The following is a 15,441-nucleotide window of genomic DNA, read 5'->3' on the forward strand; positions in this document are numbered from 1 at the left end:
GGAACATGCAGTAACAATGCCACTGGGCTTTATTTAAAACTTCCTCCTTTGTTCGCTTGTGGACTTGGCAAACACACACACTTTTACGGTTTAGTTTAAATTTATTTTACACTGTAAGTTTTATTTTAATTTGTAAAGAGAATAATAAATAAATGGAGAATAAGCCACAGCAATACACAAACACACTCATGCTATACACTATACTTGTGATTTTCTTTTGTTACCACTAGATGGCACTTCTGCATTGTTTTCATCATCAATTCATCATCATGTCCAGAGCTCATGTACTGCAGAGAGCCTGTTTGTTCAATATTCACATTGGCAATTTACTTGAATCTTCCATAAGTAGGAACATGTTTTAGTTTTTAGGCAGCTAATGTATTACATTAACCATGAGAAACCTGTCAAATGTCCTTATTCCAGTAATGACTAAACACTGTGTTTAGTGTCATCCTTGTGTCCTAATTGTGTTGTAAGATTACCAATATTAGGTTTTATAGAGGTTGTCTTTGTATGTTACACATTTCAGATGTTCCACATGAGTTTCAATAACCACCAACAACCGTTAACAGTCAGATACTGTCCAGGATGCTGTGTGCAAAACCACCCTGTTGATCCCTTATGACCTCTGTAAACTGTCAAGTCAGCCTGACTTAGTACACCACAATAAGACATGAAGGAAGATGATCTTCAAAATAAAATAATAGAGACTAAACTTTTATCAGACAGCATCAAATGACTGCTTATTATTAACACTGATATCAACAGTAGTGTTGGTTTGTGTCAAGGGTTCAACGCCTTCCTCACCATCTGGAAATTTCAAAATTCACTTCCTGGCCTTATTGTTCAACCAAATTTCAAAACACTCTCTTTCACCTCCACTACTGATATTGCAAGAAGTCTCAGGTCTACAAAGTGTCATATTCAAGCCACAAAAGCAAATAACTAAGCTGTGTTATTATTGTATTTTTCATGGTGAAATGTGCATCCTCTTTTCTAGAAGTCTCTGTTGGACCTGCTATTTAAAATTGGTTCTAACCTTATTGTCAGTCACATTTTAACAAAACACAAGTTCTCCTGTCAATGTTTAGATGTCCTTCAGCCCTTAAAATTAATAATAATAATTTTGAAAAGAACCCCCCTTTATTGCTTCACTTCAAGGACGAATCCATTCAGTCAGGGTTTTATTTTGAAGGAAGTCTTTCTGGCTTTCTGACGTAAGCCTGACATTGTGATGGATGGGGAAGAGGTGGGGTTAAAAAACAACATCTTCTTCATTCAAGTGTTACTGTACTATGTGCTGCAGTAGTCTGCATATCTTCATATCTAGACCTGAGTATATGTAACTGTTTTGGCGTTGCCAATTTATTTTCTTTGTTCTTGGATATAAATGACTGATTGCCAAATGGGTAAGACCTGTTTTGCCACTTCTCTCTTTTTATAGCTGGTTGTCATGTTTCATATTTGATTTATATGTAAAAATATCCACAAACAATGTATAATATTTGTTGGAATTGTATTTTGGTTATAAGGTCTACAATTTATTATGTCACATTTTAAGATGTGGAATAGGGCATTGTGCTGTTTACCTGGCTACACTTGTCTTTTAATTAATTGCAAAAAATGATGAGGTATTTAACTATCCTGTAAATGTTAATGATCCTAATATCTATAATATTAGAGCCTTAATTTGTAGTTACCAACACACTGGGGTTCAGAAAAGAAACAGTAAGTAAAATAAGTAACTTTTATATTAAATAATGTCCCAGCTGTTCGGTATAACAACTTCCATTTCCTCACACTGTCAGCTTTGTTGTTTAGAAACAGCTGTGAAAAAAAAAAAAAACATTAAAAAAAAAATGTTGTATTTCCATTGTATCAGTGTACAGGCGTTTCTTAAATATTTTGTTGCTTGATTCTTGGTATACCGCTTTTCCCCATCTGAACCCTGTGGTGAAACGATGCACAGTGTGGGTCTCAGCTGAAATGAGGAAGAGAACTCACAGGACTACATATGATGCACTGATAATAATATAAAAACAGAAGTTGCTATCTTCAGTTAGACATTTAAACAATCCACCATTAAAGTCATAGTGCCAAGCTATTTACTGTACGTCCACAGTTATTTTTCAGATTAAAACCAAAATCTAAATCATGTAGAGTGAAGAGTTAGATGACATATGCCTGTCAGCTTTGTTGCACAAGATGTGTGTAAAGGAAGGGTGGGGATGTGGAAGTTCTGTGTTCAGATCATTTACACCAGATGATTCACTGATATCTACAGGAAGCGTTAATAGTTACCATGTTGTTTTTGTTGTCTTTGTATTCTACAAGACTCTTTTCATTTCCTTACATGTTGGCCTCTCTGTGTGAAACAAATGCTACTCTGCAAAGGGGGGCGCTACAGAGCTCATACTCTCAGGTCTAGTTTCACTAGTAGCCTACCAAAAAAAAAAAAACTCTATGCTGATGAGAAAGATACTTATATTACTTCTGTTTTTGTCTTGTGGGAACTGCTCTCTGCTTGCTGAAGTTTAAATCAGCCTTCTAACTTTGCCTAAAGCTCTTTCCTGCATGCAGTAACTCTTAAAGAAAGTAGAAGAAAGTTGTAAGAATGTAATTTTCAATCTTTTTTCTCAAATCCCCTGCTCCAGTAGGAACACATGCAGCAGCCGAGTAAACCAACCACACAGCTATGACATTTTTATGTATGATTTGTATGCATGGTTTTTAAGGCAATTTTAAGAGTGACTCTGGTTAATGTGCTGGTGAAAGTTGACTGAAGAGCAAACCTGGAGTACAAACAATTAATGTATTGATGTTGAAAAAACATTCATTCATGTCAAATGTCTGAGAGGAAAGTTAGAATTTTGTGAGAAAAATAGGCATTTTTAACAGGAACGATGTCAAATCTAGACAAATCTGACGCAAACACTAGTGCCACCGGCAGGTTTACATCTTTGTTTTTTAGTGAAATATCTTGAGAAATATTGGATGGATTTCCATTGAAATATCTCAACATCTTCTAGATAGATTGGCACAAAATTTGGAACAGAGACCCACAGTGCCCCTGACTTTCATCTAGTGCCACCATGAGGCTGAAATTAGTGGTCTTGAGAGAAATGTCTCACCAACTAATGGATTGTCATGACATTTACCATGTCTGCCTCAGGAGGATTTGTAAAAACTTTGGGGATCCATTTTGTTTTCTTCTAGTACCATCACCAGGTCAAAATATTTTTTTTTCCAATACTTTGGTTTATGACCAAATACCTGCAAAGCAAATGCTCCGGTAAACCATGTTTAGTTCTAAATAGCTAGTGTCAGCATGCTAACATGCTAAGCTAACATGGTAAACATTATACCTGCTTAGCATCAGCATGTTATCACTGCCACTGTGAACATGTTAGCATGCTGACATTTGGCTCAAAGCACTGCTGTGCCAAAGTAGAGCCTCACAGAGACACTGATGTGACTGTTAGACGACTTGTTTCCTTTAAGTCTTATTTTAGCATATATGTTTGACACATATGAAAGAATGACTTTAATGATAGTGGTATATTCTGATATTAGAGCTTCTTTTTTAGGTTTCTTTTAGCGTTATACACTCCTGTGATGCAATGACCACATCGGACTGATGATAATAGAACCTGAATGTTTAATTTGATGATAATCAAAGAGCACATATGGTTATTCATGAACACATTATAAGTTACCTAGCAACTTTCAAACATAATTTATTGAGCAACCGCAAAGCCTAGATGAAAGATTTTCTTAGTATAACAGTCCGTTTTTAATGAGTCATACTGTTCACCACTTCTGTATGCCACTGAGCTCTTCGGATAAGAGTGGAAGGGGGTGGTGGTTGGAAGAGTTAAATAACGTGATAAAGAGGCCTCCACTGAGCCTGGTAGCTGTGTATAAATATTTTTCCCTATATTTGCATGCTTGTGTCTTTTCAAGAAAACTATTCATGGGTATATTTTGCGGTGGCATGTGAAAACCCACACCACCTGTTTTTGCATCTTCCAAAGAAACCTATCTTCCTTGTGCAGCGGTTAAACCAAATATATGACACACTGATGTGTAGATTTATTTAGATCAACAGTAGAACAGAAAGAAGGTGAGTGGAATCACACACAGGGATTTAAAACTTTACACAGTTCCTTTGGTTTACAAAATGTAATCATTTCAAAATTTAATTGTCCACTTTATGCAAATGGAGAGCTCATGTGTGTTTCCACAAATCGGCTGATATCTCACAGGAAGCCTACAATAGTTGATAAGGCCATCACAGTAGATTTCGTCATTATTCTGACCTAATATCCTGATGTCATAAAAAGTTGCATGGGCTGATTATTAAATGTTGACCTTTTTCTTCCCATTTTTGTAGTTTCCTCAGATTTTACAGCAGATGAGAAGATGGAGATTGAGAGCATTAAGACGCATAAGAAAGACCTTCTGGATGATATCCAGGTAAATACACACACTCTGTCAGACACTCGAAAATAAATGCTGTTTTAATGTATTGATTTTGTATCTTTACTGGGAGAAGTGACTTGTCCTGCTCTTAATGTTGAGAAAACAAATATTAAAGACTTTTCTTTCATTTTGCTCTGCCCAGAAGTTAAAGATGGAGATAGATAACGTCATGGCGGAAATACTCAGCTTCGAATCTGCAGAGGAAAAGTGAGTATTAATGTGGGAAAAACCCCACATTTACCCCACAAACCGGTTGTCCTTTTTATAGATGAACTAAACTAGAACTCCCACTCCAAACACTCCTACTGATGTTTTCAATGTCTAGCACATTTCAGTTTCACAGTTGCTTTCCGAAAAATTTAAATACCGCTCTTCCCCAAAAAAGAATTCTCCATGTATTTACTCTCAGAGCCTTTTAAAGAAATAGTTCAAGAAATGTCATTTTATTTCATTTTGCATAATGTAACTATACATACTTTATACAAATTTGTCAACAATCCCACCTTTCTGCCTGGCCTATCAAATCAAACTGCCTTTCTCTTGATATCTAATAGTCCATTGGATTTACAGTACAGTTAAGATTACTACAGTTGAGAGTCACCCTATCTCATAGCTGACGGAACAGTCTAGCGACGAAGGCGCCGATGAGTTGATAGTGACCAGGTGTGGAGATTAGCCAGGTTCCTTGGAGAGGTAGCTGTGCCCACAACACACCCATACACACGCACACACACACACACACACACACACACACACACACACACCGCACACACGCACACACACGCACACACACACACACACACACACACACACACACACACACACACACACACGCACACACGCACACACACGCACACACACACACACACATAGACAAACTAAGGAGGAACAAGGAAAACTGGAGATATTTTTGTTTGTTTTTTATCTAGGTTAAAAAAAAACAAGCTGCTAGGTTATGCTATGAGCACAGTACATACAAATGTAAACCTCAGTATCATTAAACTGATCAAATAAAGAATAAAGTCATATAGTTCATATAGCTTAATTGTTTGTACTCAAATGTATAGCATTTTTTATATATGCATTACAATTATTCCTAAAATATATGTATTTAATGTTGGTTCTCCTGCAGCAAGACCTTAGAGAAGAGCAAACGGTTCTCAAACGGAAAGAAGAAATTTAACATGGACCCCAAAAAGGTGAGCTCCAACGTGTTTGTGTGTGTGTGTGTGTGTGTGTGTGTGAAGTCAACATGTTTCAGCTAAAAGATCTTAATTAGCATAGTGCTTGGGGAGGATGTCTTGCTCTACTTTTTAAGGGTTTGGGTTTGAAGAAGCCTTGTACATCTACACTCAGAGAGTCATCTACAATTTTTAACTAAACACTTTCAGTGTGGACTTCCTCTCACTTAACCACTCAGAGCTGCTGTGAAGTGACACTGGTGCAGGTCCACAGCACAGTTTCTGTGGTTTCAGCGACACGTCAAGCTTGTTACTGTTATAGGCACAAATGTTTGCAACAACAACACAAATACACAGCATAACTATTTTTGCTTACTGGACAAATTCAAGTGACCTAAAACTGCAACTGCAGTTCAGTACTGCTCTGAAGCGCTGTTTAACTTTCAGACGGACTTTAGAGGTTAACTTTTAGACCCAATTTTTGTTTAGTTTATATTTTTGTGTGTTGGATGTAAGAATCATAACCTCATGAAAAAATCTGTCTATGTTGCAACAATGTTGCATTAGAAGATGCTACTTTTAGAGATCATTTGTGATTTTATCTACCTATCTACCAATATATTTTTTCCTCTCAAACCCAGTGATAGGGGAGAAAAAGGAAGAGAAATTGGTTTTAAGGAAACAGGATAACAGAAGCTGCAAACTTTCTCGGTCTTACCAACCAGAGATGAGATCATTCTGAAACTAAGCACATTTAACCAGTAGGCAGTGTGTGCCTGTGTGTGTGCCTGTGTCTGTGCCTGTGTGTGTGTGTTTTAGGTGCATGTTTCTCAAGCACTATGTCATAAACTAAAAATACAATACCTATGCAAGTTTTGTTGTAGGAGAAGTACAAAAAATGTACATGTCTAGTAAACCATCTGCTTTGTGTCCGTTTGCGCGCGCGCGTGTGTGTGTGTGTGTGTGTGTGTGTGTGTGTGTGTGTGTGTGTGTGTGTGTGTGTGTGTGTGTGTGTTTTGTGTGCAGGGCATCAATTACCTGGTAGAGAATAATTTGCTGGCTAGAAGTGCTCAATCCATCGCTGAGTTCCTCTACAAGGAGGAGGGGCTTAACAAGACAGCCATTGGAGAATTTCTTGGAGAAAGGTGAGGAGGAGGAGGAGGAGGAGGAGTGGATAGGCAGTAGGAAAAAGAGGATGAGGATGAAAGTCAAGGAGGTAAAGAGGTATAGATGTGATAAGGACAATGGCAGAGAGTAGCGAGTATGGAGCGAAAGGAAAAGAGATGAGGAGGACATTGAGGAATTAAGACAGAAAAGGTACAGGAAAGGAGAAAATACATATCAAGTAGATACGAGAGAAGGAGGATGAATAGATTAATGATGGAAAGAATGAAAAACAAAACATAAATTCATGAGAGAGATAGGACAGAAGAAAGAGGGAGGAAGGAAACACAGCCATGAGATGAGAGTCATATGTAAGGAGGGGAATCTGAACAGGTGAAGAAAGAAAGCAGGTGGAGGTTTGAGGGCAGGTTCCAACAGGGAAAGTGAATACCTTCCTCTAGTTTCATGTATCTTCCTCCTCCCATCTGTCCCACAGGGAGGAGCTCCACCTCCAGACCCTGAAGGCCTTTGTGGAGCTGCACGAATTTTCCGACCTCAACCTGGTCCAAGCCCTCAGGTCAGCTCCCTTCATCTTCACTCCTGTCTCCTCTACAGAAAAAAACCTGCATGGGTAGTTCTTGTCAGCATTCACTTACAATAAGAGCAGTTTACCAACTTAAAAGGTTACTGTGTTTTTTATACTGTGAATGACAGGATAATAATGAAAAAAGACTGCTTTGAAGGAGGGAATTAATCAACGACAAAGTAGATGGCAATATGCAATTACTTACTTACTTAACTTTGGACTGGAAATTGCCTACCAATCAGGGGCGTAGCACAAAATTCTGGACCCTGTACATAGAGACTGTCTACTCGACGATTCACGGCTGTTCATTTGTTTGCGGGGCCTCCTCAAATAACGTGACAGTCCTTTGCCACCCAACACTGATCATGGTCTACTTGTCATCGGCTACAATAGTGGCCACAAACTTCAGTGAGTTTCCACATAGGAGGTAGATTATGAGGGAGGCTGCTGTTATCACAAACATATCACATTGTCAATGGAAAGTTTTTTTGTTAGCACATGTTTATCACAGAAAATAAAATTTCAATTTGACCCCGAATACCATACAAGGGTTAAACAGAAAGTCTGCATCACAAACAGGGGGTGTGGGCTTTGGAACATCTGAACATTTACCAGAGAGGAAGACTACAGTGAAAAGATACCACCACTTTCCATCATGGAAAATGTGTCATGCTTGACCTGTGACTAAAAGTTAAAATATCTCTGCCTCTGCTGCGGCCAATGTTCGCATGCGAAGCTAAGATGGTGAACATGGTGACATTATTCCTGCTTAACATCAGCACCAACCACCATGCAGTAGCGTGGCTGTGGACATGTGATCTAATCCTAATTAGCTGTATGTAAATTCATATTTTGCAAAGTGACTAATAACTACAGCTGTCAAATCAATATAGTGAAATAAAAAGTACAATCATTTTCTCCAAATGTAATGAAGTAGAAGGAGGTAGCATTAAATATGTGTTCAAGTAAATTATGTGTATGTCAAAATCACAAGTGGTACAGTACTTATTTACTCAATTACATTACCTAACTGGAAAGTAAATCACTAACCACTGCTATTATCTAATATAGAAATTAATGACAAGACTTCCAGTGATGTGTGTTTGTACGTTTGTGAGAAAATGTTAGCATTATTGTGTAAAATCACACAACCGATAATCGGTCATTGCTTGTGACTTCTAACTGAAGCCGTCCACCTGCTGCCAAGACACACTCACTTTCCACATGTGGGCGCATGTGTAGTTCACACACAGGACACAAACCTGAATAAACATGTATACCTTGCATATGGAGGTTCATGTTATTGTGGTGTGTGCGTGTGTGTGTGTGTGTGTGACAGACAGTTCCTGTGGAGTTTCCGTCTGCCCGGTGAAGCCCAGAAGATCGACCGTATGATGGAGGCCTTTGCAACACGCTACTGTGACTGCAACACTCAGGTCTTCCAGTCAACTGGTGCGTTTACTAAATATACATCTGTCCACTTCCTTTCTGGACGGCGTTCATGTGTGTGTCAAAACGTGTGTGAGGGGATGTTTTGACCACACTACCTCGTTCATACTTTCATTTCTTCTTTTACTTTTTTCTAAATCTTTCTCTTCTTCACAGACTCTATATTTATGTTGACTGCATTACTTGACCCTTAATGAACATCACGTTGCTTCCCCTTATTCTTTGTGTGCGTGCGTCTTCCTCTGTCAGACACGTGCTACATCCTGTCATTTGCCATCATCATGCTCAACACCAGCCTCCACAACCCCAATGTGAAGGACAAGACGACTCTGGAGCGTTTCATCTCCATGAACAGAGGCATCAACAACGGCGGGAACCTACCTGATGACCTGCTCTCGGTGAGCACCACGGGCCAATCACAATGTCCAAACTAGATACCTGGAAGTAACAACCCCATTACTGTAACAGGAGTAGATAGAGTGCATTTGTTGGCGACTATTTTCACCTGCAGATGAATAAACTGTGCAGTATTTATAGGAGCAGGATGCTGTGTGTGGGATTGGCTCTAAATAAACTACCATGCTCATCATAATGAAGGAGTATATCACCCAGGGCAACCCTGGGACAATACAAGCTGACAGTGTTAGGCAGTAACACATAACACATTTCACTCTGTGGCTAAAGTTAAGCTGGCTGCTGATGGTCAGTATACGCCTCCTAACTTCATGCTGGCTGCTTGTTAAACCACAATATATTTTGTGTTTAGAAAATGTGACAACAAAAGAAAATACAGAATTTGAGGTGTTAATGGAACTTATTAGTTTTGTATTGAGTAGGATCAATATATTGTTGGGTTTTGCCTTTAATGTGATTTTTTAAACAATAAGAAAAATATCAAGCACTTAACACTGTAAATTATCAAAATTTTCTAGCTTAAATTGAGATTTAACTTTAGATATATTTTCATATACAAGCCCTCCATGTTATTACTGTGAGGTGTGACATAGATTTACATTTATTTATTTAGGGTATTTATGACTAAATTCGCTTTGCACTCCCAAAAAGTAGCTTTTTTATTTGTGGTTACATTCTGTGGTGCAGATTTTTTGCGCTTCTCACCACATACCAGTACGCACTGTAAGGTGTGTCTATTTAGATATGGAGAAGATAATTATTTAGGGTATTCAAGTGAATCACTCTACTTGATACAGCAAAACAGAAAGTGGCACTTTCATTTCTGAATGAATAGTTTTCATTTCCCAAGCATGCAAGTTTATATTTATAGATTAGAAGGAACCACAAGAAGACATTATACATACCATATATATTACTCTGTCAGAGGGTATTAGTGAGTTTGCTATATTTTGTGAAACCATGCAGTTTTTCCTCTGCTTGGAAGAAATGACACAGCACTATCTCACAATCACCAGGAACAGAAACACACATATCTAACCACATCCAGGTTGTTCTCAGGCCCAGTTTCCACCTGCAGGTCAGGTACAACTAACAGTAGTCTGGAGAAGTTGGTATGTCCCAGACTGTGGGCTGGTGTTAGATTAAAGATGTGTGAACAGACCAAAGTCCCACTCTAACTGAAAACAACAGCTTCAGTGTCACTTTTTACAGAAATTACACACAGGCCTGTTTGTGCTTTGGAGTCTCAGTTTGAGTGAATGGAATTATATGTAAATGATGATAGCAGTATTTTAGCTGGCGATGTCTTTCTTTTTGTATTTCTTGACATTTTCAACTCCTTTCTACTCAGAAACTGTACGAGAGTATTCGCAACGAGCCTTTCAAAATCCCAGAGGATGATGGCAATGATCTCACACACACCTTCTTCAATCCGGACAGAGAAGGCTGGCTGCTCAAGCTTGGTAACCCACCTCTCCAAAATAGTCTGTTTAAATGAATAATTCTGAATATTTAGGGATGTTTAACAGATATAAATACCAAATGAGAAGAGGTTTAACTGTGCTCTGTGCTGCTGTGCTATATTATATCGCACCACACCTACATCAGGTTAAAAACAGGGAAGTACAAAGGAAGCAGTCAGAAAATGACCCAATACTGGAGTCTACACTTCTCATGAAAACCACATGACGTCAGCATTAGCAGAAGTTTAACTCTAAACCTAACCTCAACATTTTTTATTGTGGTCATCTTTTTGTGAAGTTACACAACTTTTGAATTTATGTTCCCACTGACAACTGACAGCTCTTTGTCTGTATTTCAGGAGGTCGGGTGAAGACGTGGAAGAGGAGATGGTTCATCCTGACTGACAACTGCCTCTACTACTTTGAATTCACCACTGTAAGGCTCCCAAACTGTTCCTTTCTTCCAATCCCATTAACAGTATACAATTAGTGAACAGAGCTTCCAGGTCTGTGAAATGAAGCCAACTAGGAAGTGTCCTAAACCTGCATTCTTGCTAATGGCCAGCAGGGGGTAGCTCCATTGGCTGAAAAAAATAAGTCCAATAGTGTTGAGCCTTAAGAAATGACTCTACTTCTCAGCTTTAAAGCTCAGTTTCCTATTGAGTTTATGGTCTCAGTCGCTACTTTCAAGCCTTCTTCCATACACCATGGTGTTTATTTTGTAAAGTATGAACCCATTTAGAGTAAAATAGACAATAAAGCAGAGTATGCTTTAAGGCGTGGCTACCTTGTGATTGACAAGTCATTCTCTGTGAGCGCTTCTCTTCTTTTTTATGACAAGAATGCCCTCCTGATACACCACCTGACTCACTCCATCTCTTTTTAATCTGCCTGCAGGATAAAGAGCCCAGAGGCATCATCCCTCTAGAGAACCTTTGTGTGAGAGAAGTTCCATATCCTCGCAAACCGGTACGTTACTGTCAGCTGTGTTTCCTTTCAGCACAACATGTTTGAAAGCAAATTGTATTTAATTGACTAGGGAGTGGTCTGTGGATGTGGCACTCAATTTAGATCCAGGGATAGATGTATAAATTGATTATCACATGGTTCTGGTGTCGTCTAGTACTGTCTGGAGCTGTACAACCCCAACAGTCGAGGGCAGAAGATCAAAGCGTGTAAAACAGAGACGGATGGTAGAGTGGTGGAGGGGAAGCACCAGTCTTACACCATCTGTGCTGCAAGCGCTGAGGAGAGAGACTCCTGGATCGAGGCCATCAGGTCAGACACACACACACACACACACACACACACACACAGAATAAGAAATTGAATAAACAAAAAATCTAACTAAATATCTCATAAATATTTCACAACACTGAGTGTAGTCCTTCAGTGGACTTAGGATGGCGACTGTAACACACAAGCCCCTACACTGCCCCTCTGAACTTACTACTTACCCTTCTAAACATTTTTACGTCCACCCTTAAATTACTCTCTACTAGATCTTGTGTCAAGGAAAAACACCACACTGCTCTTTCCTCTGCGGGGTGAAAGATTTAAGTCTGTTAAACATCACTCCACACCCACCACCACAGCTGGGTGAAGTCAGGTGTGGTCTGTTTTGCTTGAGACCACATCCAGTTGTGATCAGATGTTGTATTTTAGTGTACTTTGGAGTGCTGTGCTACACAGGATGTGGAAAGCGCACGTTGTCGGCTCTACTTGGCAGCGCAAGCAAGATTATTGGTGCTTGCTGGATAGAGTTACTCTTTAAAAGATGACCTACAACTAACTTTTTGTTTCTGTCATTATAGCCTGTACTTTATGTTTTGATTATTACATTTTACTCATTAACTCAGAGGCTAGAGATCTATGAAAGCAACTACTGTGCATGCAATTATTTAGATAATCAGGTTAAACTTGGAAAATCTGCCAACAGTCTAACCACTTTTGTTGCTTACATTAATGGATTTGCTTTAAAGTAAAACCTAAAATCCATTTAATACACATTTTATTCCTTAGCATATACTTGCAAGAATAGATTTTTGGGCCACTTAGCGGGGGCAGTGCTGCAAGCTGTCTCAACCAACTCCTGATGGTTCAGGCTCTTTAATTGCTAAATGCTCCACTGTTCACAAGCTTGTCCCTAACTTCATCTGTGGGCTGTGGTAGACATACAGTGGGTTTTACAGAGCGCTTCTAAGAAAATAGCTGTCTGTTCTGTCTCAAAATGATAGTGATAGTTGTGAGTCACCAACACAGTCAAATATCAGTTTCCCTAACCTTAACCATCACAACTGAATGCCTCACCCCAACCCTTATCCTATTTTTACAATTGGATTTTTTTAGCTTTAGCAGAGGTTTATATTGAATTTCTCTTGTGCCTGTGCACCACAAACTACATCTTTAGGATGCACTCCACCTGTATTTGAACCCGAACCAAACCTAATCTAGACCTAATCCTCCATAACCTTAAAACCAAGTCTTAACCTTCAAACCTTCTTCTTTACTTCAAACAGAGCAAGTATCACCAAGGATCCTTTCTACGACTTGGTCTCCATCCGTAAGAAGAAGGTCATAAACCAAGCCCCTCAGGACTGAGCTGTCCAGCGCCCCCAATGGACATTTATGGCACTGTGCCACAGCGGGATTCAGTCCCCCTTTAAGTTGTAAAAAACACGCTGCAACACAACTGAGCGAGGACGCTGGAGACGAGACACCGGCGGTGGTCATTCAGGCTAAAAGAGGGACTTCTCTTTCCACTTCTCTTTTTCCAGACTGGACTAAACTGAGTCAAAGGTGAAAACGTTGACTAATTTTTCTTGCTCTTGTTGTCAGTCTGACAAGCCACGAAGAATTTATCGACAATAAGGTGTTTTGTCATTACATGCTGTGGACCGAGCTTTGTGTGGGTATTTTATCTTCTGTTTACAGAATTTAAAGTGTATTTATTGCGTTTTCTAATATCTTCTAACATGAGAAGTTGATGTCGGCTCCACATGATTAAGTTTGTAGGATTAGGAAGACAAATTAACCATTTAATGTCTCAGCAGTTCTATGTATGCTATAAAAAGACATTTCTCAGCTTCTTAAAAGTTCTCATAAGGCCACAAAAAACAAGTAAAGTAACAGTAAACTGCTTTAGTCCTGCATGAGAGTGCTAAACTGTACGCTACTGCTACAGTTAAGTGTCATTTAAAGATTATTGCTTATGCGACATTCGGTAAATACGCTACTTCTACAGTTAAGTGAAGACGATGCTTGTGCTTCATTTTGTAAATATAGAGCATTTTTTTTAGTAGTAGTAAAGTACTTTATAAAGTGACAGAGAACACTTTGTCTAATCAGACAAAGCCTGCATTTGTTTATGCTTCACCTACCTTTATTAGCATAGTACAATAAGTGCAATATGCATTCTGTCCGCTTTGATTTAATTACCATGTGTAAACTGTAAGTATTGTATTTGTTATTTTCTCACAAATGAATTATTTAATAAAAATCATTCAGATACCTGTTGACATTTAAGCCCGTTTATAATTTAAGGAGCAAAGTGACAGCTGTGTTTTCAGCTGAACGCACCCAAAACCATCGGACCACTCCTCACTTCCTCATATTTACTGTTTCTTTGTTTTCATGTGTGAGTATGTTGACATGCTCTGTTCACATCCTTCTATGTGCCCCTTGGAGGTTGAAACACCTAAACCACCTTTGTGGTTTCATGCTGTATCACATGTAGCGGTTACAGAACCATCTAATTTTATCTAATTAGCAGAAGTTATGTGCAGCTTTCTTTGGCCTCCTTCATGATAAACTTGTATATACAGTAAACATATTTAACTCATTGTTCTTGATAATGTATATGTTAAATCCAGGGTAAATATGGTAAAAAACACATACAGTTTACGTGTCACCATCATTAGATTACAATATTTCAGTGTGTAGCAGGTCCACACTCAATATAAAAATGACCAACCATACTACTTTACATACTACCTTCAGCAAATATTTTAACTACATTGCACTAATAAAGCTTTCTGAAACAAAAGAGGTTCAAAGTTTAATATAACACTCTCCTGGATGAGCTGCAGCAACTGTAACTGTGCCTTTCAAAAGGTTGTAGTGAACAGAAGTTTATTTTAAAAAATGCTTTTGTAAAATGATAATTGCATATTTCTAGTATGTACTCAGCACACTCGAGCATGACTTCATCATACAAATAAGTAACTCATACCAGTAAACATATGCGAGCCATAGTGTCCCACTGAGGGTTAACTGTCACACACCACACCTAAATGTGCCCGTTAGGGGAGAAATTTGAGGACAATTTGGCTGATGAAGTACAATTAAAAACATGATGTGATCTGACTCCCTAGTCCTAATTCTGTTCTCAAGAATTTCCAGTGAAATAAAGTATTTCTGACAGTATTTCAGCATTAAACATTAAGATTCACTGCTCGCAGGGAACAACATATTTTTATGCCTGTTGCGTGTCAGTAAAATTAGTATGTCAAGTAGTGTGAGAAGAACGCCTCTTCCTGCAGCTTACTTCCTGTTTCAGTGTTGCACCACATCTCTACCCTCCTCCTTTACCTCCCCGCCCCCCAAAACCGACTCAACCCTCCCAACAGGTCTGCGGTTGCTCTCTGAGGCCTTTAAGCAAACACCCAGAGGAGACAAGCAGAGAGGACAAGCAGAGAGGACAAGGGAGGCACCTAGTGGCAGGTTTGTGTAGCACAATCACTAGTTTTCCACCCGGAGTGTT

The 15,441-nt window shown here is 38.9% G+C and overlaps 1 protein-coding gene across 1 annotated transcript; it reads left to right on the plus strand.

Moving 5' to 3' along the window:
* The first annotated feature begins 1,250 nt into the window (after window positions 1–1,250).
* Window positions 1,251–14,189, plus strand: cyth4b (cytohesin 4b). Its single transcript, XM_051384405.1, has 13 exons — window positions 1,251–1,409; window positions 4,394–4,476; window positions 4,625–4,689; window positions 5,615–5,681; window positions 6,690–6,808; window positions 7,264–7,344; window positions 8,693–8,805; window positions 9,052–9,200; window positions 10,568–10,679; window positions 11,039–11,115; window positions 11,577–11,648; window positions 11,803–11,957; window positions 13,199–14,189. Exons 1-13 carry the CDS (start codon window positions 1,391–1,393, stop codon window positions 13,278–13,280), a joined length of 1,194 nt encoding a protein of 397 aa, XP_051240365.1. The 5' UTR covers window positions 1,251–1,390; the 3' UTR covers window positions 13,281–14,189.
* The last annotated feature ends 1,252 nt before the right edge of the window (window positions 14,190–15,441 follow it).

The sequence above is a fragment of the Dicentrarchus labrax genome, unplaced genomic scaffold (assembly GCF_905237075.1).
Source record: "Dicentrarchus labrax unplaced genomic scaffold, dlabrax2021, whole genome shotgun sequence".
Taxonomy (NCBI): domain Eukaryota; kingdom Metazoa; phylum Chordata; class Actinopteri; family Moronidae; genus Dicentrarchus; species Dicentrarchus labrax.